The 27356-nt window shown below is 40.1% G+C and overlaps 1 protein-coding gene across 2 annotated transcripts in view; it reads right to left on the reverse strand.

The window, feature by feature from the left end:
- The window catches only part of DENND3 (DENN domain containing 3), a 42166-nt gene extending 22710 nt beyond the window's left edge, over positions 1–19456 (reverse strand). For both annotated transcript variants that reach the window (XM_074830747.1, XM_074830651.1), the window contains exons 1-9: positions 19247–19456; positions 13923–14196; positions 13070–13185; positions 12429–12568; positions 7288–7399; positions 4536–4655; positions 2790–3008; positions 1232–1353; positions 619–774 (exon numbers count right to left, since the gene is read on the reverse strand). In XM_074830747.1, the coding sequence (XP_074686848.1) occupies positions 619–774; positions 1232–1353; positions 2790–3008; positions 4536–4655; positions 7288–7399; positions 12429–12568; positions 13070–13185; positions 13923–14196; positions 19247–19330 (1343 nt within the window). In that variant the 5' untranslated portion in view covers positions 19331–19456. The remainder of the gene's footprint in view (positions 1–618; positions 775–1231; positions 1354–2789; positions 3009–4535; positions 4656–7287; positions 7400–12428; positions 12569–13069; positions 13186–13922; positions 14197–19246) is intronic.
- Positions 19457–27356: the final 7900 nt, after the last annotated feature.

Genomic DNA, 27356 nt, shown 5'->3' on the forward strand with positions numbered 1-27356 from the left:
AGGAAAAATACCCAAAACCTACTCCACATCACTGGTATAATGTCTGTCTCAAGCACACCCGGTACCCAAGATCTCTCCTGCAACACTGTGACCTTGAACTTAGAGCTCCTCTCCCTCCTTCATTCTCATGTGGTTGCACTCTCCAGATGTCTCACCCATTCTCAGCATTTGTTCAGTTAGCCAAAACACACCCGGGTGTTCTCAACTCCTGATCCTGCTTTCAGCTCTTCTACCCTGTCCCAGTTTGCATTCATTTTCCTCTAAGAAGAGCGACCAAGACTATGTCCAGTTACAAACTGATATCCATACTGGACTTTAAGCTTTTCCTACTTACAAAACATGAGGACTGCACTTTGCTTCCTGGAATCTCCATACAAGAGACATACAAGATCAAAATTAGAACAGTTTTATCTAAGATGTCTTAGCAATGTATATGTACTTGAATACATTAATTATTGATAATCCAGCAGGCTAACAGGACGTTCTTCTCATATTCCCTCACAAAACTTGAGAGATTTAAAAGTATCTATAAACAAAGTAAGATTATTTTCAGTGACAGTAGAAGTGCCTTAGCTAGCAGCATATGCTCTTGTAATAAAAAATACTATATCCACTCACCTGAAAATATTAACAATTAACTGCAAAGTCGTTTGCTGAACTTCTGTATTCAGTTTCTGTTGCCAAGCCCTTCTACGCATCTGGAGTTCACCAAGGTCTGTACTGGCTCGGAGATGGCAGAGCTCTAGATCATAATGCAGCTGAAGGCTTTCCACTCTACACAGAGAAGAAAATTTCCAAGTTACACCCTAACACCTTCATTCATACCTTTTAAAGAAAAAAAAGTCATTTAGGCCTCACACATCTTTCAGTTAGAGAAAGTGCAAGATTAATTTGCAAGTGTTGACAAGCTACCAAGATTCCTGGAAGTCCTACTAATACATGTACATCACAGTGCACTCAGTCTTCTGTGTAAAGTAAAGTTCAGAGAATAATTCATATCGGTAATAAAAAAGAAACATGCATTCCAGGTATTGCAAAATAACATGGTTATGATTATGACTGCACAAAGTTACCTGTATATTAATTAAATTTTCAATTTGCCCTTATCAAATACAGCAGGTTTTATATGAATGAAATAATATAGTAATAAATAATATAAAATAAAAAACTTAGAAAGAGGGTCAAGCATAATTTATGAACTATGATAAACACAACTTCAACATCTTTTCACCTTTTTATGAAAGTTTCTGCTGCTTGTGCTGGAACATCTGGAATTTCAGGTTCCTCTTCAGCCATTTTTGAATGTGCAATATCTCCATTATCAATATTAATTAGAATTAAGTCTTCAGTTTCCTTTTAACAAAAAAACCAGAATGACTCCAAAATATACCTATATTGTAAAAACATTTACTACTTCTTTACGTCGTCCTCAGGCAATGAATTATTTCAGCAAGAAGATAAACCAGAAAACGATTGACATTTTTCCCTCCCAACTAGGAGATCACATGGATAACAAAACAATTAATTTCAAGAAAAATAAGTGTCATTAAATTAATAGATACTAATCTCTGTACACAAACATTTGGTAACCTAATATACTCTTCATATGGTACTAAATTAATACTGGATCTCTAAACTTATCCTTGAAAAGGCGTACATACAAAGATATGTACAAAACTATATATATGTGTACGCAAAGAAACTCCCTAAAAGCTAATTTATAGCATTTACTCCTTTATTTACCCTGTGGGGTGACTGGCAGAGGGAGCGTTTATATATTAAAGAGTCTCAAGCACAGAAGCACATGCTAATGGACAAAAAGTCACATGGAGGGTGAAGTCCATGCTGCTCTCAGTTTGCAATTTTAATAACCTTAAAGATCAGACTATAACATAGTATATATAAACAAACATAAAATCTTTCAAATTATATCAAATGAAGATTGTATTTTCTAATCTATACTTATTTTTGATAGTGACTTCATCTTACTGCTAACCAAAAAGAAAAAATTTAAATTAGCTATTTCATCTTGGCTTAATTCCTCGCTCATTTTAGACTTGACTAGATAGACCAGTTTCACTTTGTCTTACAGTCAGCTGGATTAATCTAATATAGACTTACACAATTTTTCTGTGTTTGGTTTCAAAAACTCACAGAAAACCTATGTGATACCCTCAAAAAAGTGTATTTTCATTAGTCCTGCCCTACGACGCTGAGCTTTTCTTAATCTTTTTGGGCAACCAAGATTAATGGTACCCACTGAAAGAGGCTTAGTTAAATAAGATTCTGAAAAAAAGACGACAGAAAAACCCTCAGAAAAATTGTGAGTTTATATTCTTTACACTGCTTTTTCTTTATTTTATTAAATACTTCACCATGGGTTACAGCAGCATCATTAAGAGTATTTTCAAGTGCATGCTCAATTCTTAACCCAGATGCCAGGAAAAGGCACCTAATTCACCACACACGATTCTCTGAGCAAAAAATAACCTCAGTGATCTGAAGGGAAACTATTTATATGATACAAATGACATGTAAGTAGAATTTTTCTCCAAACGAAACTTGAACTTGCAAAAAATCATATTATCCTGCAAAGAAAAGAAAAGGGATACAACAATAAGCTTTTTCCAGTAAGCCACTGGACACATTAGTGTGGCTCCATTACTTTTAATTCCTTCACTTCTCACACACCTAAATAACAAAAGCAAGTTTCTAGATGCATCTGAAAGAAGCACAGTGACAAATGCACTGAACATGAACAGCAAGAGTGGTAATAGTGTAAAACGTACCGTACTAACTTCTTCAAAATGATCAATATGACATCCCATAAGAAAAGATGTCGGGGCCATTACAAAATCCAGCATTTGACGAGACAGAATAGGCACAAAAGTGTGTTGCCACTGAAGAGGATGAAGGTACAACATAAAGCATTCAGCAACAAGTGTCAGCAGAGCCCAATCAGAAGAGAAGAAAACTATTCTCTGCTCAGTCAAAATACAGGTCATAATCTGGAAAAAAACCAAAATGCTAAACGTTTATGAGGAGTTATATCTAGACCATACAAGCTATGTGCAAAGATTTCATCTGCTTGCAAAACTCAGCCTCATGTGTTCTGTTTTCTAATACCTACCTTACATATATGTAAATTGAAATAACATCCACTTAAGGGTTCTTACAAAATTAAGAGAAGAAAGCAGAAAAGGAGAGAAAATTTAAGTGACGCTGGAAGTCAGTGAGAATTTTGCCACCAATGTCAACAAGGCTGGGATTTAGCTGGAACTACTGAGAAGAGCTGTTGCCTTTCTTTCACAGTATTAGACTGTAAACTGCCTGCAATAAGTACCCAGATGAAAAATATAAGCAAACCTGTCTTTGATGACGAACACAAAGACTATGTAGGTTTTAGACATCTCAGCCAAACATCTGTTCAAGACTCTAGCTAGTCACATTCCTTACAGTGCCACAGGAGACCAGTGCTTTCACAGAGCAATTCAGAAGCCATCTGGAGACGTCCACCCTTTTCCACTTACAGAGAGGGACCCAATGGCATCTAAGCACCAGACTCAGATGCCTCAAGTTAGGTGGGATGAATCCAAGCCAAGAAGACTAATGGCACATGTGGGACATCTCGCAGAGGTGCTAACAAACTCCATGCTTGAGATGCACCAGTCGCAGAGGACCATTTAGGATAGAATAGACTATTTCAGTCAGAAGTTTTATTCATAACATGCACATATGGGCAGAAGCCCACATGGGTGGAAGAATGGGCATATCCAAAAAAATAAGGCAGTATTGCCTACTTTCAGGACTGAGGAGGTTTACAATCATCCCTGGAAAGAGGCCTACAACCTGCTCTTTTCAGAGGAAATGGCACCAATAATACTGCTGATGTTGAGCAACCTAATTTAACTTCACAGGTGGCCTTTAAGCAGAGAATTGGATCAAAAAACCTGCAAAGGACACTCCCAGCCAAACTTATTGTAAGATTCTATGAAGTACTGAAAAAATTATTTGCAAATAGCTTTTTTTCTGTTTTCTTGTCTTTCTACACCATTTACACTTTATTTCTATGAGAATGTCAACTGTTATCAATCCATCCTACAGGTCTCTCTTACACATGAAAAAGGTTCTTATGAATCTTGTAAAAATGCATGTAATGACAATTCAAAATAAAATGTGTCAATTTCGCTTGGGTATTTACATTTTAAAATATACACTTAAGAAATTTAGCACCTATTGCTAAACCACAGGAGAAAGAAATCCAGTATGACTCAATCTAATCTGGTCTATAAATAAAAAAATACCTTATTTTATTATATAAATTATTTATATTAATTATATAAATTATTTATATTAATTATATAAAATAAATACCTTTATTGTGCCATATTTCTAATATTCAGAACTAACACTATTCTGAATTCCTGAGTTTACAATGTTTTTTTGGGTAACTAAACATGTTGATTTTTTATAAACCACAAATTACCAGCACTGTCAATCACTAATACATTTTAAAGCATCTGTTTTAGTTTTACCTGCAGCACCCGCTCTGGCTTGAAACACAGCAACGGAAGATGAAGATCCAAGTCAATAATAGGACTGTCCGGATCCTCTCGTGAAGGAATTATTATTTGAAGTGGTTTCATATTAAATACCTGTAATAACAAATGTTTTCCATTTACTTCTTAATGAAGATGTTCCCACAACACATTTAATGGGGGATTTTAGTTTCAACTACAAAATATTAATATTGAGAGCAAGAAGACAGATATTTGCATATTGGAGAAAACTGGAATAGAAAGAGAGGGAAATATTAAAAGACATAATAACTAGTTTGAAAGATTAACGTGGACTTTGACTCCTTTAATTCTCATAGGTTGTCTAGCCAATAAAACTTTAACTATAAATATGTTCTTTTAACAGAATACACTTTCTTTGTTACAAGCATAATAAAATAATGGAATTTTTATTTGTAGGTACAACTGGGAAATCAAAAGTATTGATAAAATTAATACAGGAATTAGCAAAAATATGAACCAAATAACAAAGCATCGGTGCTCACCTTAAGATAGAACAAGCCAAAACAAATGTGCTATTTCAGTGTTTCAAATAGGCCAGCTCAAATCTCTGGGGGCCAGATCCTGTGTTTGCTGCATATTTCATCACTTAGCAGCTGGTTTAGCCAATCATTCAGACAATCTTCCAGCTATGCTATTTTTTCCTCTGCTCCTAACCCCTCATCCCAGGGTCAAGGAAAGCAGCTAAGGAGAAGCCCATGGCTGAAGCACTGCTTCCCTAGAAGCCATTTCAGTAGACAAAAGAGAGAATGTGCTGAAATCACTCACTTGGCTAACATCTAGCTTGACTTGGGAAGTGTTATGAAGAAGAAAATACAGCCCACACATCTCAGCTTCTACACTGAAGACAAATGTTTATGTGAGTTTCTCCTCTCAGCTAGGTCTTAGCCAGGCAGCAGTCAATCCAGAACATTTAATCTACTCACCAGAACATTTAACCCACTATACACTGTTCTGCTTCCCCAGAGCCATTCAGAGACAAGAAAAGAACAAGTCCAGAGCTGTTCGTGTTGTTTCAGCAACAGATTTCTTTGGCCTCTTTTCTTTGCCAGGGGCTGAACTGCCTCTCAGTCACATGACTGCACGTCCACCCATCATACAATCAAGATGACAGCCATGAGCATTCGCATCAGGCAGTGTGTCTTGGTATCACAGAATAGGTTGGGTTAGAGGGATCTTTAGAGGTCATCAAGTCCAACCCCCCTGCAACGAGCAGGGACATCTTCAACTAGATCATGTTGCTCAGAGCCCCATCCAGCCTGACCCTGAATGTTTCCAGGGACGGGGCATCTACCACCTCTCTGGGCAACCTGTGCCAGTGTCTCATCACTCTCATCATAAAAAAATTTCTTCCTTATATCTAGTCTAAATCTACCCTCTTTCAGTTTAAAACCATTACCCCTTGTCCTATCACAACAGGCCCTATTAAAAAGTCTGTCCCCATCTTTCCTGTACCTCCCTTTAAGTACTGGGAGGCCGCTCTAAAGTCTCCCTGGAGCCTTCTCCAGCCTGAACAATTCCAACTCTCAGCCTGTCCCCATAGCAGAGGTGTTCCATCCCTCTGATCATTCTTGTGGACTCCTCTGGACCCACTCCATCAGGTCCATGCCATTCTTGTACTGAGGACCCCAGAGCTGGACACAGTGCTCCATGTGAGGTCTCACGAGAGTGGAGTAGAGGGAGAGAATCACCTCCCTCAACCTGCCAGCCATGTGTCTTTTGATGCAGTCCAGGACACAGTTGGCTCTCTGAGCTCTGAGTGCACATTGCTGGCTTGTGTCCAGCTTTTTATCCACCAGTAACCCCCAAGTCCTTCTCCTCAGGGTTGCTCTCAATCCCTCCATCCCCCAGCCTGTATTGATACTGGGGGTTGCCCTGACCCATGTGCAGGACCTTGCACTTGGCCTTGTTGAACCTCATGAGTTTCACACAAGCCCACTTCTTCAGCTTGTCCAGGTCCCTCTGGATGGCATCTCATCCCTCAGGCATGTGAGCCGCACCACTCAGCTTGGTGTCATCTGCCAGCTTGCTGAGGGTGCACTCAATTCCACTTTCTATGTCATTGATGAAGACATTAAACAGTACCAGTCCCAGTATGGACCCCTGATGGACACCACTCGTCACTGATCTCCATCTGGACATCGAATCATTGCCACTACCTTCTGGATTTGACAATCCAGCAAATTCCCAACCAGATGAGGAACTCCCACACCTTGGCTGAGTGATAGTTACATGATTTACTGGAGTTTATACGTGTATATTCAATGAGATGGCAATGGCATACTGTTCAGGTGAAAGGTAAGCTTCCATTCTTACAGAGCAATTACAGACTGGAGCTTCCAACTGCTTCTAGCGTATTATGTGGGCTGCCCCTCTAGAAACCAGAAGCCAGATGATGCTGTTCCCAGACCTACTCAGGCATCATTTCAGACAGTAAATACTTGACATGAGCCAAATCCTTCCCAGAAGAGTATTAAAAATTAAACAGCGTGACCAACTGGTATGCCAGTGCTCAAGCCTGCACTTATTTCATGTACTAATAATGCAAAGCCTTAATTTCAAAGCACAGGTATTGACATCAGTTTTATATCAGCAAGTAAAATCTCTGACCTGACAGTGAAAAATGTCCCCCAATTTATAGAAAACATCATCTTAGTGCTTTATAACACATAATGTTAAAGTAATTATGAAATTCAGCATCATTAATTACCAAATGGAGTGGTCCTGGTGGCGGGCTGGGTATTAAAAATAATTTTGCTGCAAATTCTTTTATGTGCTCCTCAACATCTAAATCCTTGAAAGGTCGCAGTTGCACTAGGAAGCTGAAAAATTACAGAAAATTACTTATAAATAGTAACATGCAAACAGAAAAAAAAGAGACTTTTTGCTGATAATGTAGAACTAAAAAAATATTAGGAGCAATAAAGCTATTATTCCAGCTAATTAATTTCTAATTTATTAGATACTTTAGAAACTCTGTTTAATTTGAATGTTGCTGCTGTGTCAGAAGCAGGGTTTTTTTACTTCCATGCATAACCTACTACTGCATCATATATATCGGAGGATGCAGATGGCACACAGGGTCTGATGATGGCAAAGAAAACCTACAGGTGAGATGCAGCTAAAGGAAGTGTCTTATAGAGATTGCTTGAGGAACAAAACACCCACCAGTGCCATGGTGTTTCTCCCATCCCAAGCATCAAACACCAGCTCTGGGATGGAAAACAGTATCAGAGGAAAAGAGAGGTTGTAGACATGGGCTTAACTGCAGAGGAATGTGAAGCAAGAGCCATATTTAGCATAAGGCCCAGGCCTCCATGAACACGGTTCTTTGCTATTGTTCCTACCCATACAAAGAACAAATACAGCTGTGCAAATCTATCACATGTTCCTAGTTTAGAACTGTATTACCCGAGCTGTGTCACAGCCACAAAGGTCATGCGGTTTATAATATATGCCAGATCAATTCATGAACATTTAAACACACACTATTAAGACTGCAATTTGTTAAATCCAATGGCATTTCTGAAATGTAACAATAAAGAAGTTAGATATTTGTCATCAGAAAGGACATTTTATTCAATATAAGATTCATGTGCACGTTTATAGCAAAAAAACCACAAAACAAACCTTTATAAAATCAGAAATTTAAGCCTACAAATCTATGTATACAGAAGCTAGGAACTTAATATGGTTATATTCTCCCCTGAGGTTTTATTTCAGCTTGCAGTTTTACTGATTTCTTGCAGAAGAGTACTTGCTCTTCAGGAAGAAAGTGGTCTAGAAAGCAACTGAATAGGTCAAGAGTTGTATTAGAATCCAGGACATCGTATTTGTGTATGGCATTTAGATTCCTGAATAAAAATATTCTGTTATATATTACTGAACTTTTAATTGGATCAATGAGACATTTAAGTTTCACATTTGGAAACTGCTCTGGCCTGAGTACTAGGCTGTTACACATATCCTCAAAAATCCCATCAGATATTTCAGGGCGCAGAGAAGGCAGGGGGAGGGGAATTTAAGAATTATCCAAGAAAACCAGACAGCAGAGTCATTAATTTAAACAAATATGCTGTCACACTTAGTAACACCTTTGATTGGCCTAACAGCACAGTAAACCTGCTTTTTTTTCCCTTTTTTCTTACTTCTTTTTTTTGAGACAAAAAGCACGTACCAACACATCCAGTAAATATTACAACAGAAACAACCTGACCCCAATGCTGAAAAAGCAGATGTACAGAAAGGATGGTAAGAGCTCTCTAATCAGTACACTGTGCCCATTAATGCAAAGTAATAGCAGCTGACAGCTCTACACTGCAAACGTCTGCTGAAATAAATGAAGTAATCTCTGAAACATTAAAGTGGGGCACTAAGAAGTTTATGAACCTTCCATTACCTCTATTAACTGTCCACAGACGGATGTTTCAGAAAGCAGAACATCTAAGAATAGGTCCTTTGTACTGTCTCAGTGCTGTAAGCTATTTGCACACTTCCACCTTTTTTCAAGGCAGCCGAAAGGACTAATACACAGGTTGGATGATTCACTGTTTGAATAGAACCTATTCATCCATCCAAGACAGGAGTTCATCCAGAAGGAGATTACTGCCAGAAATATCTCACTTTTCATGTTGTGTAACAGATTGAGGTAAAACTACCTGTGCAAAGTGCCAAAGCCTCTCAATTTAAAACTGCGCCTTTTCAAATAATGATGTAGAATAATCCAACAGCTGCAGTGTTTTGAAATGGTCTAGATGCACATCTGCTTGCTTTGGAGAAAGGCAGACACACTCCATTCAAATTGTTCTGGATTTGGAAGTACTGTAAGCTAGTAATATGTGAATTAGTTATAAAATTAATTACACAGAATAATGAAGACCTTCATTACTATGATGAAAGTTTGCAAGTTGCCCTTACAGTTCAAAGCACCTACGTGGATTAATAATTCGACATTTACTTTGTATCTCAGTCTGGTCTCAGTTTTCCATTGTGATTTCTACTACACTCTGCCATTTGAAAGAATTTAGGATCACAGGTTTTATCTGGGAATGCTTATGACAATAAAATACCTTTGAGGACTCTTCTGAATGAAGCCAAGTACTACCCCACCTATAAGCAGTCCTGTGCACTGCAGGTCCTGGAGAACATAAGCTATGCACAGCAGAATTCTGGAGGAAAATGAAATCTTCTGCTGCAAAAAGGTTCTGAATGGAAGCAGAACCCCTTTAGATGTTACTTCAACATCAGGCCTTATTGAATAACAAATAGTATTTTTCCACTAGTTCTTATGAGGAAAGGACTACACACCAGAAATAGGTGGTTCGAGGTCCACCAGCAAGTGTTTTCAAATCCCCAGACTCACAGAATGATTTATCAGTTGAAGCATCCTGCAAAACACCACTGAAGCATACCAAGGATGCAAGTGTACTGTTGAACATGTTATTATTTGTTAAGTATAGGAGGCACTACTACTTGAGTAGACTCTGTCAACAAAAACATTTCATTAGATTTTTAACCCATTGGCCACCTGATTACAGGCATCCAAAATGAAAATAACTCCCTTTCTGGTTTACAAGCAAACAATGTCAATATTTTGTAACGTTACAAAAAGCTGAAATATCCCCAGCTGTAAAGGGCACTATGCTCAAAATATATTGAGGTCTTTACTGTAATAGCTTATATTCCATTCAGAACAGCCCCAAATCCCAGCAGCTGTTTCATGCCATATGGAAAGATTTCAGTAACACAACCAAAATAAGGAAAAATGGTACCTCTCCACCCCTTCCTTTTCGCCCATTCAAATATATTCTGGCACAGTAAAAATATATTTTCAAAAAAAAAAAAAAGGCAGATATTCTCAAATTATTTATCAAATAGTATCAAGGAAAATATGTGGTGATTATGAGATATTTAAAAAAAAAACCAACAACAATCCAGAAGAAAATATAATAGAAACTTAATCAGTTGAGTTTCCAGTACAGTGGGAAATGCCAGCACCAAATGCAGCTTTGTCACTTGCATTCCCCCTCTCCTGCTAGTTACACACAGTTGCATCTAAAATCCAGATGCAGCAGCAAAAAAGGAGAGAGAAGAGCTGTGCAGCTGTATGATGCATTGCCCTGTTAAATGACCAGGACAACACAGTATTAACGTGGAAGGCTGTTGTCCTGTTGAACCCCCTTATAATTATTCATATATTTACAACTCACTTAAAGGTTAAATAGTAGGTTATTGATAAAACTGAACTAACTCCCCTTAGAAACCAGTACAGACTCAGCTTAAAAGGAAAAGCCGTCCATAGTAATTAGCTTGGATGTTAATAATTTAAATAGGTGCAAAAACCTGCTATATATGATCAAGGCAGAGATGTTTACTTAGAATGTTTAAAATACCCACCCAGAGGCAGAAGAAGTTAACTCTAGAGAGTTAACTCCACCTGGTTCCTGTTTGCTCCAAACAAATATGAGACCTAGAAACATTTTTGTAACCTCTGGAATTTTCCATGATTTTCCTGAACATTTTCCCACTTCTCCCTTAGTGGGCTGTTTAAAAATGAATTCACAAATTGACTGTTTCTCCCAGCTCAGAGATGTCTCACTTCAGAGAAGAAATTACTCATTTATGAATATACTATATAACCACTGAGGAACACCACAACTGAAAGCTGAATCTATACTATTTCCCACCCAGTGGAAAGCTACTGTGAAGTAACCACCATACAGGTTGAGTTCAGAGCATAAAAGAAGTACGAATCCTTTTCTAAAGATTGGATATAAACAGAAAAGCACCACAGCTCAGTATATAGCTGTAAGAGTTACATATGCAGACTAGCATTTACTTGAGATTTGAGACTATAAAAAGGCAGCAATGAATCAGCTCCTGCGATACCAACAGCTGATGTAATTGACTTAAACATAAGGAGTGGAAAAAGTGATCTGGGCAGGAAAGGAGACAGGAAAACAAACATTTCCTTTTTATTTTGCTGATCATCTCAGTTTCACACTAAATACCTAGTTTCCATCATGTTGAAGCCCTCTGTCCACACTGAACGCTTCTGCTAAGGCTTTGAAAATGACAGAGCAGAGGTAGCATGAACAGTAGCAGTGGCTGCCAGAGTGACTTGTTTCTGGTATCACAGCTTTTTTGGAGGCAACATCTGAGCTGCCCAAGAGGAAGGCACTGCTTTGTTCCTCCAGGGCTTTCTTCATCTAAACCAGGGAAAGCCAGTCAGTGCTCCCACCAGATCTAAGCTCACAGAATTGGGAAAAAGAAGAGGTGCATGGGGTGGGGAAACCCGAGGGTGTTAAGTGAGCTGTCTGGTGTCATGGTGAGGCTGCTCTCCATAATCTTTGAGAAGTCAGAGAGATCGGGGGATGTCCCAGAGGACTGGAAGAAGGCTAATGTCACCCCCATCTACAAGAATGTCTTCAAGGAAGATCCAGGAAATTATAGGCACATGATTTCTTTGGTGCATTATTAGGAGGTTTTTGTGCTTTCAAAGTGATTTTCACCATCATGATAAAATTATAATTAACTCTCTCTCAAAAAAACCAAAATCTTTAAGAAATATGTTCCCTGCAAATTAGTATTTTCTAGACTTACCAAAAGCCTCAAAGAAGATGAAGACAACATGATAACTAATTTCCTTGATATTTAGTATTTGTGCTTACTGTCTGGGTAACATTCATATTGCATTTCTTCTTTTCTTCTCCCACACATCTCACGCTACCATAACATAAAACTAATGCCTGCTTTAGCATTAGGCAGCTATCCTCACCACAACATGCAAAATGATGTATTAAAACCTGCACAGTTATTTCCAGGAGAAGCACACAGGATAGCAAGTCTTACCAAGAGAGACAGTCCTTGAGGGCATTAAAATACGGATATCTGGATATAACACAAATAGCGAATGGTACAAAACAGACAGGCATCTTCCCAGTCTGTGCAGACTCCCAATGGGCTTGCCCATTCGAGGAAATACAGCCATCCTGCAAGAAAACTACAGATTAATGTGTTTACATTCACCACAAATTTATGGCTGATATTTTCTTGAGAACCCTAGAGATATGATACCCAATTCCCTCTAAATTTCAAGGGCATTTGGATGGCTATCTCCCTTAAGCTCTTCAGAAAAATGTCAACCTACAAGACTTAGACATATGTATTAAAAAGAATTTCAGTATAAAAGATGTTCAGAAAGAACACAGGGTACAGTCTTCACCAGAAAAAATGTCCAAGGGGTAAAGTCTGCTCCTAAATATTCAAAACTCCTAACTGAAATCCATAACAGTTTTTCCTAATGCAATGCTGTTCCAACGTACTTAATTTACAATGGCAATATAAAGTATGATTTGTTCTGTATTCCTACTAACGTAAAAACCTATCTGTTAATTAATTTAATAAATTAAACCTGACATTATTCTCAAAGTGTTTTGTTTTATTTTATATCTTTTAGTATGTTTAATAAGAGCATGAGTTAAATAACATACTTGCATAGGCTGGTAGTACTGTGCAACAACACCGTATGTTCTGTTACCACAGACATCTGTGAAGACCAGGAAGTGAATGTGGTCCTCTTTTGATTCAGAAGTTATATAAAGTCCTCCTGCAATGAAGGCAGAAACCTTTTTCTTAAGTACATATTTAAGTACAGCTGCTTGAAAAGTGATTCATGACAAATACTGCACATTTCCACTTAATTTCAAGAGAAATGTCTCATTTTAAGGGATTAAGATGCACATACACAGTCCATTTTATCTAAGGGGTGTTACAAAGTCTGTAATCCGCACATTACTGAAGAAGCAAAAATATTATATAATTATTCTGCATTTTAAGTGGCAAAATACAATAGATGGGGTTTGTTAACTTTTTTTTTTCTTTCAAGATATTTATAAGATCTGCAATAGTGACATGCATGTTAAAATTTCTGCAATTAAACTTGAAGGAAACAGTCACTACTTCAGGTATATCTCAATAGCAAATTAGAAGTGAAAGAGCACTCTGTCATTTTGGGGGCAAAAAAAGAATTTTAAAAGTGTGTGCACTTCACTCAAACCAAGATTTACTAATAACGACTAAAGTGACTTTTGGTTTCCCTCTTTTGCAGGTGTTGCAGCTACTATTGCTAATAGATCTGTTTCACACAACAGAGCCACACAGAGTAAGGGCACCCCATTCAGGTAACAGCTGCTTGCATCACTGACCTGCTCACATAGACACATTTTTTATACCATGAAACATAAAGAGATAGAGAAGATGATCATTAAAAAAAAAAAAAAAAAGCTGTACTATGGGTTTAGATATGAAAACAGTTCTCACTGAGGAGTGTGAACGCTACCATACCTGGGAAGCATAGCTGTGGCAAGCCAATAAGATCAATGTCCTTTGGAACTGTAATATCTTCAGTGTCAGGTGCTTTCTGCTCCCCATTGAGACTCTTGACATTTTCAATCTTTGGTCTCTCTTTTTTCTTTCGGAAAGACCGGCGTTTACTTTTATTTAAGTTATGACCAGCGTTAATCACCTGAATATCATCTCTGCTGATAAACGGAGGCACAAATACAGAAAGAACTTCTGGATCAAGAGGAGGAAGACTTTTGGGTTTTCTTTGAGTACCCTAAAAAAACAAAAAAAACAACAAACAAAAACACTCAACCACTAAGTTGATACTCATCCTGATAGTTTTTTAAACCATTTTTAGCCCTGTTTTCTCTCTAGCCCTAGCACTATGGATTTAGAATACATTTTTTCTTCTTCCTAAATAATTAAGTTTTTCCTTCTAATTTCTTGCTTTACGTATGTTAATGCAAGGGGAATACTCTGGGCATTTTCAGTAGGCAAAGAATCATCCCTCATAATTCAAAACACACCATATCAATATTATGCCTTTGGCATAAGAAAACTAACAAATATCAAATAAGATATTTCCTTCTCTGAAGTGTTAGGATATACTTAAGCTGTACTTAAACACTGGTAGCAAGAGAAACCAGGCAACAAATAAAAACAAAGAAAAACAGCTGAACTCCCTAGATAAACTGTTCAACTCTAGGAAAAGCTACATTTTAACTCAGAGTAACCTCTACGGGAAAAAAACAACCCCCAAAAAAACCCACACAAGCTTTCACAAGACAACTTCTAATTTTATAAGGCAATTAAGAAAATGCAATTAAAGACAACAATGACTGTTACAATAAACACAATTTTAAGACACTGTATAACATGAAGCCGTGAAAATTTCTCCACATACTGATGACTAAGTGGAACAGGCATCCCAAGAGCATGAACAAAATTACGTAGGCAACTTTGTAAAGTACTACTGCACTGAAAGGCCCTGCTACCTTGCTATGAAAAACCTGCAGAGGTTGTGATCAGAAGAGGAGACTTCTTTGTACTTGGGAGCACTTTTTGTATTCTTGACCACATAGTAGAGGTAAGTACTGCATTTTCAATTACTTCACTGCAATTTTAATTCTTCCTGCAAGGTCAAAACAGCAAGTAAAAGGTTTGTTTAGGCAACGGATATTTGGAAACAGGAAAGACGAGCCTCACTGTGGCTAAAAAGCTGTTTCGCTTTCAACTTTTTGGTCACTGATCCAGAGATCAATGAAGCATACGTGCTGCTTTTACCTTCAGAGATGATGCATCAGTGTTACTTGTGTTTAAGATATTCCTTGAGAACCAATGCTGGCCTCTCTCATCATTTTCTTACTTTTTAAAACAGCTACAACATACAAAGCTCTATTGCTTCACTGAAGCCAATCTTCCACTGTCCAAATTTTGGAACAGAAAGTCTCAGCTTATTTGTCCTAGTAGACAACTCCACCAGTAGTCTTCTTCACATTTGAGCATCATAGGAAAAATGAAAAGGAATACCTACCTTCATGATATATTAGTTACTGTATCTTAAGCTCTACCATATTCTATAATAGGATACTTGAAAGAATCAATAAACTTCAGTAAAACTTCAACAAAAATAAGAAGTGAAAAAACACTCTTTTACTGACACAGACACTGAACTAGAAAGAAACTAGAGTGGAAAAGGTAAAAGTTCAAGTAAGTATCCACTGGGATACTCAAAAGATAGCAATGACTTTAAAAAGCACGTTACAAATTGGGATACTGAGTGCCATATCCTGCCAATGCCAAAAGCTTCCAGGTGTCATTTTCCTTACCTGGCAGCTGACATCCATTTGAAGTGAAGAAACTGGAAATGTAGATAAATCCAACATGATCACTCTCGAAATAACATGCAGCTAAACATTTCAGAAGGAAATTAAGAATTAAGGCTCAGCCTTGAGGCTGTTACGCAAGAAAAACACGGACCTACTCAAACAGTAGCAATCTTAACTTGGCTGATTGGCCCTGCAGAGGTTTTCATACAAAGTTGCTTTGACAGTGCAATCCCTGACTTACATTGAAGGCATCTCTGTGCTACAAAGTGCTGGATGACAGCCAGCAATTTAATAGCCTCACAGTGTAACAGCTTCTAAAATGGAAGGTCCTTGATGTCTTGAACTACAACGGAGGCATTAAACACCATTTTTTTCCCACAGAACAGCACTGTCAGCACTGTCACTGACCCAGTGTGTCAGTCGTCAGCATTCAAGTCAGCTCATATTAATGTCTACAGCCAAAGTCATATTTTCTTACCCTTTCAGTTCAGGGATAAGTGAATGGGCAGCAACAGAACAATATTCACTTGTTTCTACTACTCTTTGAACATTTCATATTCTCTGCTTCCACTCTTACTTCTTCATTTTCAAATGCTTCTCTTCCGTCGCTTTTTACTATCAAATGTCCTTGCATCATACATAGCTTGTTATAAACACTAATGCCTTTTCTTTCCTGTAATTCTGCAAGATTCCAGAAGTTAAGGATTTTATTCCATCCCCATTTACTGATTATGTTCCTGTAACAACAGTGCCATACATGACATGGATAAGAGACAGACTTCTTACAATGACAGCACTATTTTAGACACAAACAAGAAGTAGTGTGTTGAAACCACAGTTCGCAGTGTGATCTCAGCTATGTGGTGTTTCCTTGATCTCATTCTCCTCTTCCCATCACTGAAGAAGTTAATTTCATTTTGAATGCCATGAAAAAACTGGCTTCTTTAAGGAATAATTGGGCAGGGAAAAATATGAAGCCTTAGAAAAATCAGGTTGGAAGGGACCTCTGGAGGTTCTAGTGCAACCCTTTGCTCAAAGAAGTGATAGCTTTGAAGTTAGATCAGGTTGCTCTGGGTCTTCTCCAGTCAAGTTTCAGAAATCCCTCAGGAAGGAGATTCTGCCCCCCTTGTGCTCCAGCCCTCACATAGCTTAGCTTCTTCTGGTCTCGCTCCTGTTTGTCACCAGTTCTCTGGCGTCAAGGTACCCAAACATGGGACAGTATTCCAGATGTGACCTCAAGAGTGTTGAGTAATAACAACAATAGTAATAATCTCTTCCTATCACCTGTGAGCTAAGGTCCTGAAGATGCAGGCCATTACAGTTACTTTTCACTGCCACAAGTGCATGTTGCTGACTAGTGTTCAATTTGATCACACCTCATTTCTTTCACACAACTTGACAGCCAGCGCAGCATTACAGAAGAAGGAAAAAATTGGCTTGGTGGTTATGTCTGCATTAGCAGGGCCAGAAAGCATGATGCAGACACTGTGAGAGACAAAATCTGTACCACTGACTGTGGTAGGTTGATACAGAACCCAGCAATGGAGCCAACAAGAAGATCCAAGACATCTCACAGACAGCTTGCACATCATACTTGGCACATCAAAACCCAGCTTTACAGCTGAAGATCACTCAGGGGAAAGAAGTCTTATCAGAGATGGCTGTATGATCTTCACTATTGCACATCTTATTCTTAAAAAAGACAGACTTCCAACACTAAAAAAGTAATCTCTAGCTGAAAATAGCAGCCTTTGATCTCTTCATATTGAAATCTTAGAGTGACAATTATCTTGGCAATACTGACAATTGATGGGTGACAGCCCAGAAACTTTAGTTTCATGAGAAACTGTATCTTTTCCTGGAATCCCCACTGACAACAGGTCAGTCATGTAACGCTTCTCGTACTTTGCGAGTGAGTTATATCACGTTCCTGCTGACTTCATTGATTTTATTACTCTGTACTGCAATAAAGTTAAGAATGCACAAACACACTTTCAAAACCAAGATCTGAAGCACTATCAAGATCTTTACCCTGCTGTTTCATCTGTAAATATCATCAGAGATCCACTATTTTCCACTGAAATGTTCTTATTTTCTGTCAATAAGGTCTCTTCTTTCTACATTCACTGAAATTAAGACACAAAACGCATTCCACCATCTCCTTACATAGACAGTGCTGCAGAAAGAAAAGGTAGTGGAGTGAATCTACAAACACTGCCTTAAGACAGTGATTGAAATTCCTGTGGTGCAACAGCTTGCAGGGACATTACTGCAGTTAATATTGACAAGCGTAGGGACTACTTTCCTTTCTGACACTCCATTTTCTACCTTGAGCAAAGAAACAATTCAAAACCGGTCGTGTGATCAGAATATTGGAACAGCTTCTACTTTCTGTATCCAATTTCTCATTTGCTGTTCAACAGGTTTTTGTAAGCAATAAGAACTGAGCAGACTGGAGTGAAAAAGAAATTCCCCTTCTTTTGAGTGTACATCTCACACAGACGTCAAAACAACACATGTACACTGATTTCAAAAGTCTGGTGGTGACTTTTATGGCACAACTATTTCCCCAATTTGAATATATACATGAATGAGATCCTGAAATTTGAATCTCTGCTTAGGTGGCATCACTTAAGAAGCTGACATCAGCAAAAGCCGTCTCCTGAGCGAGTGAGCAGCAACAAGCTTAACAAAGACTTCTTTATCTAATGCTATTAGAGCACGCAATCAAATTCAAGTTCAAGCAAGACAACCGAGATCCCTGGGAGCAGCTTGGTTTTTCAGCACGTGCTGGCACCACCGCTACTCCCACAGCGGGGCGGCTCGTAAGTATGGAACAAAACCATCAGCACATCTTAACAAAGCAAAATCAGGAAGAGGAGCTTAATTGTTAACTCACATGTGAAGTGGCTACAGTCATAAACAAATTATAAACCACATATTCAAAACAGAAACCAAGCCATCAAGTTTTGCCTTATCTGAATAGCTCAAGTGGTGCCAAATTCAAAGCAATAAGCTCACAGGGATTTAGACCTTGTGTTGTCCTAAGGATACAAGTTACCAGGCTTTATTCCCCTATCTTCAGTTTTTATCTCCAACAGAAGATGGGAAACGTGATATCATCCAGTAAAGCATATGCATTGTTCAAGCATTTTGCTGTTCCTGCTTATTAAAGCTACACTGCTTTCTTCATCTAAGCTCAGACCTTTGAAAAAGTGAAATTCCTTAACACCGCTACCAAACTATCCCACTTCGTTGATGATCGCCTGTCAAAACAAGTTTTCTTTAAAGTATTTCTGCTCTATCTGCTTATTAAAGCAACAAGGCAACCTCTTAGTTCTACTCAAGTGCGTACGGGGGAGAGAGGCCCGGCCAGGGAAGAGCTGCCCCGGCTCAGAGTCCGGTTAGACCTCGGGGCAGAGACCCCCGGGGGCTGCCAGGAGCTGCCCCACAGCCCAGCCGGGGCCCGCCCCGTGCCCCCTCACCCCCTCTCACCTGGAGGAGCGCCCTCACCCGCTCCCTGGGCACACCGACCAGCAGGCAGATCTCCAGCAGGCCCGAGGGCAGCACGTCCTCCATGGCACAGCGGGGCAGGGGCGGCCGGGACTCCTTCGCTGCGGCGGGTCCTTCCCGCAGGGCCGCTCGGCCACTCCCCGCGGGCCGGGCCGGGGGGAGCGCCCGCTCCCTCACACAGGCAGGCGCGCGCACGGCAACCCTCCCCGCCCTTCCCTGTAACTCGCTCTTTGATTGGCTGCTCTCCCGTCACTCTGAGGGCCTATGACCAATCAGAACGGCAGCACGTGTCTGTCGCGGCCGGGCGGGCCGGGCGGGGGCGGGACGTCGCCCCTCACTGCCCGTCGGAGGGGCGGGACGCGCCCGCTGAGGGCTGAGGGCCCGGCTGCCCCGCCGTCGCTTGATTGTCGTTAGTCCCCAGCTCCTCACCTCGTCTCCGTGCCCCGCCGGGTGAGCTCCTGCGGTAGACGCTTCCCGACCCAAAGGGGAGTTTATTTTTCTCCCGGGTCAGCCACGGGCGGATTTCCCGGGCTGGCTGTTGGCCCAGAGGGGCTGAGGTGCCTCAGGGCTGCCCGCCGCCAGCGCGTCAGAGAGGTGGATGAAGTCATGGCCTGGTGCTTTGATAAGTGGTGCCATTCCCTCCTGTTTGCTCCTGGTGACTCAGCAGCAGTATGTCACTGCCACTAAGTAAGAGTCTTATATTTATCATGGGTCATAGTTTCAATGAACTGTAAGCACAGAGCTGATTGCAGACTCTGTGGTGCTTTCACCTCCGGAGCAGCAAGGTTCTCGGTGGAGCTGGCTGTACAGCCGAGAAACAACTTAGGGGACTCCGGGATTTCTTTTTGAGCTGTTTAATCTAAATAGACAATGAGTCACTGTGCATGTAGTGGCTCTGTGTAGATCTTCAATGAGAGAAATGTTTCCTCTGGGTCTGGTGCATAAAGTACCCAACACTGTAGAGAGCAGTTTCTCTGAAACTGAAGGTATGAGACATAGTTTTATCACAGCCACAAACTTTTTTTGCGGACTTCTGTTCACGTATTTTAAATGCAAAAAAATCCCAGTATAAATGGCTCCATGCTTTCACAAGCACAGGGTTCAGAACAGACTTCTTCAAAAAGCACAAAGAACATCAGAAACACAAGGTATAGTCTTCATGGGGATTTTATTATATGAATTTTTGTGGTGTTAAAGCTCAGGATTATATGGCTTCCAGTGTTCTCAAATAACTTATTTAGAGGAAGTCACAAATGCGGAATATAGGAAACTATGTTTATACAGCACTGAGGGAAATTCTTGAAAACCTGAAAGTTCAGGGATCACTTCTTCAAAGTCATGGAAGAAGATCACAGCCTCAAAGATTTATGCTAATGAACTTCAAGGTCATAACAGATTGTTAAAACCATCTTGTTTAGCTTGTGTAGCCCAGGCCACAGAATCAGGTGATTCCTGTATTGAAACTGTAACTTCTGGCTGGTGCCATGAGTTCCAGCAATAGCGATTACTAACGATCGCTGATAAGTTAGGCATCTCATTTTTAGTTTCACTGTTCAGTTTAGCTTTTTGCCATAGGATCTTGTGGTTTGTCTGCTGTTTGAACAGATTCTTTACTACAAAAAGATCTCTCCTTGCAGAGTTCAAGATTATTCGTCTCTTTTTTAAGAGATTATACAACTCATACTTTTAACGTTTCTTTCCTAATCACTTGTATTTATCTTTTCTCAACCTTTTCGAATTTTTCCAGTATTCTTTCTCAATTATGAACACCAAAAATAAGCTTTACTATTGCTGAATATACAGTGGTAAGTCACATTGCTATTTCTAACTGATATCCCCACCTAATTAAAACAGAGAAAGACTGACATATGAATCATTCAAAAAGGGTGTAATGTTTAATTGGTTATCCAATGTAACCCTGTACGATTTTCTTAGGGTTATTACTTCCAACATGTCAGTCCTACATCTTACATTCGTTGACCTATGACTATGACCTAGCATTTGACCACATTAAAAGAAAATTACAAATGAACCCAGGCTATCAAGCAATCCAGCTCACCCTGTAGTTAATTAATCTATATCATGAGTAGTTTCTGATTTCTCTGCTATATGCAATGATAAATACTGGATGAATCTTTTTCATAATTAATGTAGCCCTCAAAGGAAGGATATAGTGAAGTTAGTATCAAAACAGAACTACAAGATGAAAGGTACTAATGCAAATCTGATAAAATCTCAAGAACTCTGGAAGTAGCAAACCTGTTCTATGGGGTCACTGGTAAGAGACAAAATAATTTGCATAGAGAAGGATGCCTCTGTACTACAAAAAGATTCACGCAATTAAATAATTTTTTTCCTTAGAAATATTGTCATCTGATGAAGAAATGCCAGCTTTTATTACGTGTTTTCTTTTTGTAAGATCACAAATACAGTAAATGTTTGTTTGTTAACTTTCTGATGTGGTACTCAGCTGCTTAGAGCTATATGCAGAAAAAACCTGTGATCTTGATATATCCTCAACATGGGTAAGGCTTTATCAGACCTGAGGGCCATATCTGAATAATTAAAAGTTCCCTTGACATAGAAATCTAATTCAGCTTCCAAATAAAGTGTTTATGTTTTAGCTAGACTGCCTCTGTTAAGAGGAGAAAATAATTTTACAAGTCACGTGTTTCTTTAGTGCAATCTTGCTTATAAAATATAACCTACCCAATCAGATGAGAAGCCTTGAGCCTGCTCTAGCTTTAACATGGCCACCCTCAAAATCCCGTACTCATAAGTGATATAATACAGCCTTTCATGTTCAGCCTTACATTTGAAATACCTTCCAAAATAATTTCCAAATTTCTACCCTCACCTCTTTCAAATTACTGCTGTGAATTAGGAACTGTGAATGGGATTTGTCTGGCAGTCATGCTGTAGACTACGTGGAAATGGTTGAGTAGTTCTCCATCAACCCTGAAGGAAGCTCTGAGTAACTTGTTGAGTTGTAGACATCTATACTGCAAACAGTATAGACGTCTTGAGGGCTGTGGGCCAGGTGAAGAGTAGAGACAGGACCCTGAATTTTAGGAGAGCAAACTTTCAGTTGTTTAAGGACTTAGTGAATGGGACCCCCTCGGAAACTGCTCTCATGGAGCTGAAAAGAGCTGGCAGCTCTTTAAGGACATTATTCTTAGAGTGCAAGAGCTCTCAATTCCCATATGTAAAAAATCAAGCAAGGCAGGCAGGAGACCAGAATGGGTCAGTAAGGACCTCCTGGTCCAACTAAAGTGTAAGAAGGAAATTCATAAGCAGTGGAACGATGGACATGTATCATGGGAAGAATATAGGGACACTGCCTGGATGTATAGGGATGGGATCAGGAAAGCTAAAGACACAGCTGGAGCTGAATTTGTCAAGGGATGCAAAGAATGATAAGGAGAGCTTCTACAGGTATGTTGGCCAAAACTGGAAGATTAAAGAAAGAGTACCCCCACAGACACACCCCCCCACACCCACCCCGAATAAATAAGAAAGGAGAACTGGTGAAAACCAACATGGAGAAGACTGAGGTACTCAGCAATTTTTTTGCCTCAGTTTTCAATGGTTCTCTCTTCCTATATCTCTCAAGCCCCTGAACTTCAAGGCAGGGACTGGGGAAATGAAGCCCTTCCCATCGTAAGTGAAGATCAGGTTCAAGACCACCTGAGGAATCTGAACATGTGTAAGTCCCTGGAACCCAACAAGATGCATCCCGGGTCCTGAGGGAATGGGCTGATGTAGTTGCCAAGCTACTCTCCATCATATTTGAAAAGTCATGGCAATCAGATGAAGTTGCCAATCACTGGAAAAAGGGATGCCCATCTTTAAAAGGGAGTGCCCTGGGAACTACCAGCCAGTCAGCCTCACCTCTGTGCCCAGTAAGATCATGGAGTGGATCCTCCTGGAAGACACATTGCAACACATGGAAGACAGGGAGGAGATCAGAGACAGCCACTATGGCTTCACCGAGGGCAAATTGTGTAACTAATCTGGTGACCTACAACAGAGCAGCTGCATCAGTGGACAAGGAAAGAACTATAGATGTCACCTACATGGACTTCTGTAAGGCCTTTGATAAGGTCCCATATAGCATTCTTGTCTCTAAATTTGAGAGATTTGGGTTTGATGGATGGGCTGGTAGGCGGATAAAGAATTGGTTGGATAGTCGTATCCGAAGAGTTGCAGTCAATAGTTCAGTGTCCAAATGGAAACCATTAACAAGCAGTGTCCCTCAGGGGTCCATACTGGGACTGGTATGATTTAATATCTTCATCAATGACATAGACAGTGGGATTGAGTGCACCCTCAGCGATTTTGTGAGTGACAGACACCAAGCTGAGTGGGGCAGTTGATTCACTTGAGGGAAGGGATGCCAACCAGAGGGAGTTTGACAGGCTTGAGGAGTGGACCTGTGAGAACCTCATGAAGTTCAGCAAGGCCAAGTGCAAGGTCCTGCACCTGAGTCAGGGCAATCCCCAGTATCAATACAGACTAGGGCATTAATAGATTGAGAGCAGCCCTGCAGAGAAGGACTTGGTACTGGGGGATGGAAAACTGGACATGAGCTGGCAGCCCAGAAAGCCAACTATATCCTGGGCTGCATCAAAAGATGCATGGCTGGCAGGTTGAGGGAGGTGATTCTCCCCCTCTACTCCACTCTTGTGAGACCCCACCTGCAGTGCTGTGTCCAGCTCTGGGGCCCCCAGCACAAGAAGGACACAGACCTGTTAGAGCCTGTCCAGAGGAACACCACAGAAATGGTCAGAGGGCTGGAACACCTCTGCTGTGAAGAAAGGCTGAGTTGGGGTTGTTCAGCCTGAAGAAGCGAAGGCTCTGGGGAGACGTTATAGTGGCCTTCCAGTACTTAAAGGGGGTTATAAGAAAGATGGGAGAGTCTTTTTACCAAAGCTTGTAGTGACAGGACAAGGGGCAATGGTTTTAAGCTGGAAGAGGGTAGGTTTAGACTGGACATAAGGAAGAATTGTTTACAATAAGAGTGTTGAGAAACTGGAACAGGTTTCCCAGAGAGGTGGTAGATGCCCTGTCCCTGGAAACATTCAAGGTCAGGCTGGTCGGAGCTTTGAGCAACCTGATCTGGTGAAACGTCCCTGCCCAGGGCAGGGAGGTTGGACTAGATGACCCTTAAAGGTCCCTTCCAACCCAAACCATTCTATGATTCTATTTAGTGAAATGAATCCTAGCCCATGTAACAGTAAAGCCATCAATATATCTTCATCATAGCACCTTCCCTCATATATAGGTCTTCTTTTATCTTTGATAGCCATAATATAGGACTAAGTCCTCAACCCTTATCTGTTCCCTCCCAGTGGATATGATAAAACCACCTGATAACAAGAGCTCTGGAGTGAAGCTGAGAAAGGAATTTTCCCTCCAGAAGCTCTAAGACTGTAAGCTGTAAAGAGCCTAAGTGACTTAAGGAGTTTCAAAATATTATAGTTATTGGGCACATTCTTTTAGTGCTGATTTTTATTTGTGCTTGTGTATCTTTTCAAATACTGCTGAGAATTATACATAGGCTAAGTCAGGACTTTGTACATGAACTCTTGCAGAGTTTCACCATGATGTATATAAGGACTACAGGAATTTCCTTTTGAAACTGAATATAGACATTATTTGTATTCTGCGGGTTTCTTGATATGTTGCTCAGTTCAATATCCTCTTTCACTTATGAATAAGGTTGTTGCACAGCAGTATCTTGAGGTGAGAACTGAACATCAGACCACTACTTCTTTCCACTACCTGGCTCACAGGAATATATATATTTCTGTGTCTATGCTAAGCAAGATTGCATAGGTAAGAAGCCTTTATTCTGTCTGGTAAGAACTGTGTGCTCTAGCCAAAGAGAAGACAGGCAGTACATGAAGTATGCTGCTCTAGTATGTATCAGACAACTCTTTGCAGTCTAGAAGTCTGTGAAAAAACACCGCATCTCATGATTTTAAACTCTTTGTCTCTAAAATCAGTTCTTATTAACAAGATCATTCATAGGGGAAGGCTTTGTTTAGAACAACACTCAGGGAGGTCAGCTTGATGTATTCTCTCCAACTTCAGCATTTCTCCTTTTATATTTCTTCTTCCAGAAGCAGAAGAATTCCATGAATCTGCAGAGAAAGATCTTTATTGGCAGATATAACATTTCTTTCAGTGCAGGACAATACACTTTCTAAATTTACACTGATACTAGCAACCAAGCCACAACTTGGTACTGCCTCTGCAAATTGAATCATTATTTTCAAACTAGAGCTCTGCACAGTCTTAAAATTCCTTTCTTAGTGTCTCAGACATTTATTCCCATTCTTAATGCCCCAAAAACCTACTGTGAGAATTCTTTGTCGTCCCAGATATCGTCCAGCTGAGTGCAATGACTTTGACCCCAGTATTATTCTGTAAAAGGTGACCAGGTTCAGCGTATATGTATCAGAGGGAAAGAGTTCAGGGATCTCTGTGTCTATTAACAGTACTATTTGCATCTTGTTTCTTTTTTACTTTGCTTGTCTGGTTTGTGCTGCCACTATTTACGGTATAACAGAATACAATTTTTTTGCAACATTAACTGTCATTTAGCATGCACCTCTTTGATAATACATAGATATGTTTCATTGACATTACAGAAAAATGCCAGCAGGAGACTTGTTTTTACAACGTATCACCAGATGGGTTTTGTATTCTCCACAGATTGTACCTGCCCATGTGCTGGAGGAAGTCAGCTACTGTCAGTTCTCAAGCTATCCAAAGTTACCCCTAATTCAAACGTTTGTAGGGAAACACACCCCTTAAAGCTCAGATCCTTGTGATTTGTCCACATACGCTGAAGGACTTTGTTGTATTTCTCTAAATAAGGTAGTGCAAGTACTAAACCAGATAACAGTGAAGTCTTCCATTTCACCCTGGGAGTGCTCTTAAAGTACCTGAGCTAGTACCTCTACCCTGCACTATGGTGTGCAGTATAGACATATCCTAGAACTGTCAATAGCAGTCTTTTTAACCTGCAAAAATATCAGATTAATTTAATATGCTGTATGCAGAATACTCTTTGGTTTATGTTATGGCTGTAATTAATTACGTTAACATCTGCCCTCTCCTTTTAAATATAAAGATAGGCCAAGCCACACTGGGAATGAGAGTAGGAGATGGGAGGGAGAGCAGAGTGCGCTAACCACACATGCAGCTGTGTCGTGTGACCTGGTGTTTGTGCTCCACCAGGGAAAAAGAGAGCGCTGATGAAGAGAATAAAGTCTCCTCAGCCTCACTGTCATGCCAGAACCTAATAAAAGCTGCCGCAGAGGACTGTAAGATAACCAGTGCAAGACTGGGATAAAGACGCTGATAAACTAGAACAAATTCAGTGGAGAGCTGCCAAGAGGGTCAGGGCTGAAGCACTTGCCCTGTGAGGAGAGTCTGAGGCACCAGGACTGGGGAAGAGAGAGCTTCAGGGGAACCAGTAGCAGTGCTGGTAGCTACAGGAAGGTCATCAAGAAGACAGAGCCAGGCTCTTTACCAAGGTGCACAGCCAGGGGTGGAGAAATAACTGTCATAAAGTGAAACAGGGGAAGTACTGATTGCATCTAAGGAAAAGTTTTCGTTCTGAGAGTAGCTGAGCACTGGAGCAGAGGCTAGAGATGTGCTGTCTCCATCTTCAGAGGTTTTCAAGAGGAGACTGAATAAAGCCGTGAGCAAACTGGTCTGACGTGACAGCTGACCCTGCTTGGAGCAGGAGATTGGACTAGAGATCTCCTGAGGTCCCTTCCAACCTGCATGGTTCTCTCATTCTCAGGGACTCTAGAAATACAGCAAGAGGGTTAAAAATTTTTATATCAGGGAAACAAAATGTTAAAATTCCAGTCAACCAAGTAGGGAAAATCCTCAGCCAGTTGTACGGTCAATGACCTTTCAATTTAACACAAATAATTTTTTCGTGATGGGATAACTGAGGCTCAAGGAAATAGCTTTGAGTGTCAGTGCAGCACTTATTCCTCATCGTCTCTACATTTCTGATAAGGAGGCTGGCTGTAGTTTTATTTTTCTGAGAGAAAAAAATTCTGTTGAA

The sequence above is a fragment of the Strix aluco genome, chromosome 1 (genome assembly GCF_031877795.1).
Source record: "Strix aluco isolate bStrAlu1 chromosome 1, bStrAlu1.hap1, whole genome shotgun sequence".
Lineage (NCBI taxonomy): Eukaryota > Metazoa > Chordata > Aves > Strigiformes > Strigidae > Strix > Strix aluco.